Genomic DNA, 4,457 nt, shown 5'->3' on the forward strand with positions numbered 1-4,457 from the left:
ACTGGCACAAACATCTATTTCGACACAGCTTTTTGCAGCTTGCTGCGTTAGCCACATTAGCCGTACTGCAGAACAAACAGCCATTTCCACAGGCAGAGAATGTCTCCAGTGCTGCATTATGGCTTTTAGTGGCGAGGCGGTAAGCAGGGGCAGAAAATAAACAGTAGTAAACAACAGTAGTAAACACCAGTAGCGGTGGGGAGTGGGCTTCCCTGCTGTGTTGATTATTGGAGGGCTGTACACAGGGCTGATCCCCAGCCCCCCGGGAGCTCAGCGAGTGGGAACGGCTGCTGCTGGCTGCCCACAGAGAGGCCAACAACATCTGGGCCTCAGCTCAGCTCACCTCATTACGCTCCCGTGGTGGAGTGTTTGTGTATCAGCACTGGCACAAAAACAGGCAGCAAGTAACGAGCAGAAAATGAGAAAACGCTGCGATTTGATGAAAACTTCTACGAGGCCTTCTTATCAGGGTGGAAAGGACAGAACAAAGTACAATAAAACCTCCAACCAGAGTCATGAAATTCTAAAATTTGTGCACAGAAAGTTTCATTTTAAATGAATAAGCATCCATCAAATCAGCAGCGGCTACAACAGAGGCCTGGAACTATAGTCAACATTACTTTAGTGTTTCTCATTATGTTTACTTACTGAGATCTCAAAGCAAAAGGCAGCGTGGGAACCATCGTTGGACTTTATTATTTATCCGAGCAAGGATGTATGTGGCTCGCCCAGAGGCATTTTAGCACACAAAAAAAGGGAAAGTGTGGAGTTGTGATGTGGTGTATGCTCATTAATCATATATTTCTTGATCTGTATGAGACTTCTGAAATGGCAGCAAGCCAGATTTCTAATGGCTGCTGGTGAGGGAACGTCTTTGCGTCGCTGATTCACCAGTCTTCTGGCTCCCTCTGCTGGTAGAAGGTGGTAATCAGTAAACAGTTAAAACATTAGTGTGTCTGATTGTAGAAGTAAAGTATTAGTGTTCTGTCTTTAAATGTGGGTAAAAAAAGCAGAATGTTTGTCTATCTAAAAAAAACAATATTAATACATTTTAAATAAAATTACTGACTTGATTCCCATTCAGGGAATACAATTAGTTCACCTCCACCAGTCAAACAGGGTAAATTGCAGGTAAAACTAATTAGTTCATCTGCCACCGTGACAATATCATTTTTAAAAAGCATTTCCTCAGGGAATCAGTCAGGGATTGAAGTTACACGATACGTTCCATATTTTTTACAATTCTAAAGCGTTCTAGAGACGGTTTTATAAGTGGCAGACAGAAAATTGAGCAGCCGTTAGAAACACCTATTAAACTTTACTCTGATGTCTTTGTATCGCACTAGATAAAGCATGTGTCGATAATAAAAACTAATGATGGCTGAATGCAATTCAGCTGCTTTAGTTTCAGGTTCCTGGTGTTTTAGCACACTTAATGGGATTAGTAACACCTGTGCTTTTCTTACTCCAAATCAAACACTGTGACACAGGCCTATGGCACCTCTGATGATTCAATTTCTCTCATCTTTCACTCTCAAAAACACCACCACTAACAATAAAAATACTAAATCACAAGAATTATCAAACAAAATCTTGGGACAAGACCAATTGTAAGAACAAACGTTAAACTCAAAATAAAATATCTAGAAAAACCTTAGTTCTAACATCTGTTCTGAGGTGTACAGAACGGATAATTAGTGTGTATAGTAGTGTAAGGTCACTTTATTCTTTCTTGGCCTCATTCAGTAGAACAAAACGATGCTGCTCATTAAAGAGAGAGATAAAAATATAGCAGAGTCCCTCAAAAGAGCAGAGCAACATCATGAATTAATGCTGTAAATACACATTTACTAGAACATCCATTATGTCTCGACACTTTTGACACCATGTCAAGAGAAATATGTAGTTCACCGTCAACATGTATTTTTGTGCCATGTGACCAAGAAAAATAACTATTAAGTGTTTCGTTCTTAATGAATCAAGCGATTTGAACTACACAAACATCCCTCACTGAAAAAACGAGCAAGAGAGGATGCAAGCAAGCCGTCTGTACAGTCTTATGAAAAAAAAAAAAAAAATGACAAATTCAATTCTTTGTTCCTCCAATTTATTAAGAAAATGTACAGGGGGATTAACGGTAGGACTTCTGGTAGCGGGCACGAGCTCCGGGTCCACCGAACTTCTTGGACTCGCAGCGACGTGGATCGGCGACCAGCAGGGTCCTGTCGTACTGGATCAGGATGTCTTTGATCTCCTTCTTGGAGGCCTCGTCCACATCTGCAGGACAAAAACGCTGAAAGTTATTCTCTATCCAAAGTGTTCCAACACTCTGCATACTAGGTTTGTACAGAATACCATAAGTATAATAAACACTGCACTATGTATATGCAGATGTTCACACCCAAATGACCTTTTGTAACAAAATAACTTTCTCATTCAACAAGAATTCCCTGAAGTGGTTGTAACAGGTTGTTTCTACAAGAACAAGGCAATCCGTGTCACGCGACTAATGTGATGAAATTTGCACAATATGGACTAATGTAGATTAAAACAAATTGACAGCTCGTGTTCCAACTGTTACCGTGTCATGTTGAAATGCTGACACAATAACACTATTTTGAGTGTTGCGTCGTATTTTGACTATCCTGATTTGTTATTTGACAACCTTTCAGCTGTCTGGGACGTCCTCGGATCTGTAGCCTCCGTTTATGTCCATGCATCAATGTTACCATTAGTGAACACGTCTGGAAATCAGTTCCCACTCATCGGGCCTCTGTTCATTTGGTTGAAATCTTAACAGCGTGCATTTTCTCAAAAGAGTGAGTGATGTTTGTGCAGTGAACAAAACGTCATACTCACACTTCTGGTAGTAGGCAACCAGAGATTTGGAGATGGCCTGACGGATAGCTGGAAGACAACAACAACAACAACAATAAATGGCAGAAAGGGTAAAAATCCTAAGACACGATATCTGCTGATGGATAAATATGAAGCAACAAACTCATAATTGAAGTTCTGCTTACCATAGATCTGTGCCACATGTCCACCACCCTTCACTCTGACTCTGATGTCCACACCAGCAAAACGCTCCTTGCCCAGCAACAGCACTGGCTCCAGAAGCTAAAAAGCACACAAAAAGATGAAAACCATTGAATAAGGGAAACAATTGTTGCAACCAGGATTGTAGTGATAGGATAGTAATCAATGTTGTTGAATATTGATGTCAGCTGCTAGGACAAGGGCAGTAACCCATCTCTTTGTTTAGTCTTAAAATGCATGGTGTTAGATACAGAGGTTACAACTACTTGTTGTGCTGAACTGCTCATCCCCACCAGTGCTTTCCCCCCCCCCCCCCCCACCACCAGCCATGTGCTCCCTGATGTTAACCCCCTCTCTCCTTAGGACTCACCTTGTACTGGAGGGTGGCAGGCTCCACCATGTCCAGGGGTCTGCCGTTCACTTTGATCAGGCCATTGCCCCTCTTGCAGTGAGCAACTGCTGTGGCGGTTTTCTACGACAGAAGCATCATCATCATCAGATACCATATAAAACCAACTTTAACCTGCACGTGTAATACGTGAACAACACTGTAGCGTTCCGTTTCAATGCAAACATTAGGTTTGTGAGAAAGGTAGACGAGTTTATCAATTAAGTAAGAAATTGGTGTTTGTTTGTGTGAAGAGACGTGATCTAAAATCAACGTTGACATCCTGTTTTAGGTATTAAAAGCACAACCATTGCTAGCAGCCAGGCTGGCTAGCTAGCTAGCTACTCAAGCTTCGATAGAGTAACGCTATGCAGGGAAAAAAGCCCGATTTTGAAACAATGTTTCATGACGTCTAGATCAATATAGGCCTCTACAACACGGTGATAAACCGACACACTAACGCATTACGTTAGCTAAAGTAGCTAATGTGCGCTAGCAAGACATGATAGTCACACCACCACATGTGCAATACTCTTTATATTACTTACTTTACGTCCAAAAACCTGGACAGATTGCAAAGGACCTTTCGCTGGCATGTTTCTGAAACACAGAGAGGAAAAAGTGTTACACTAGAAACCGGTGAATACGTATAATATATACTATTTAAACGGATCAGGCTGACAAACATACCGTCTTCAGCTAGGGTGCCTTACGGAGAGACCGACGGGGTTTCTCGTGCAGAAAATCAGGGGCTGTTGCACGACACTTCAGACGTGCTTTGGGGTAGGTTTTGCGACAGTTGCTATCGCTCTACCTCCATTTTACTGTCATATATCCATAGAAGATTCACTTAGATTGCTTAACATGATATAACAAATATGATCCTTGCCAACACTCTGTGCCTCTTATTACCTCCCAGGACCTGCCAATGAATTAGATACTAAAGTAAGGTTTATTGCAGACTCTGTCCCTGTTCTTATGTTAAATCTTGTCCCAGTTCCATTATTTATGCACACTGGGTTTATATCTC

The 4,457-nt window shown here is 41.6% G+C and overlaps 1 protein-coding gene across 2 annotated transcripts; it reads right to left on the minus strand.

Moving 5' to 3' along the window:
* Positions 1-2,090: 2,090 nt before the first annotated feature.
* rps16 (ribosomal protein S16) lies at positions 2,091-4,173 on the minus strand. 2 transcript variants are annotated; one of them, XM_031859056.1, is made up of 6 exons: positions 4,118-4,173; positions 3,976-4,027; positions 3,410-3,511; positions 3,024-3,120; positions 2,860-2,907; positions 2,091-2,277 (listed from the first exon to the last, which is right to left on the minus strand). In XM_031859056.1, the coding sequence occupies exons 2-6, from the start codon at positions 4,021-4,023 to the stop codon at positions 2,132-2,134; spliced, it is 441 nt and encodes a 146-aa protein (XP_031714916.1). In that variant the 5' UTR covers positions 4,024-4,027; positions 4,118-4,173; the 3' UTR covers positions 2,091-2,131. The 2 variants fall into 2 exon arrangements, with proteins under 2 accessions (XP_031714916.1, XP_031714917.1); XM_031859057.1 differs by having other exon boundaries at positions 3,972-4,027; positions 4,118-4,141.
* Between the last annotated feature and the right edge of the window lie 284 nt (positions 4,174-4,457).

This window comes from Anarrhichthys ocellatus, unplaced genomic scaffold, assembly GCF_004355925.1.
Source record: "Anarrhichthys ocellatus isolate YVR2014 unplaced genomic scaffold, GSC_Weel_1.0 scaffold21, whole genome shotgun sequence".
Classification (NCBI taxonomy): domain Eukaryota; kingdom Metazoa; phylum Chordata; class Actinopteri; order Perciformes; family Anarhichadidae; genus Anarrhichthys; species Anarrhichthys ocellatus.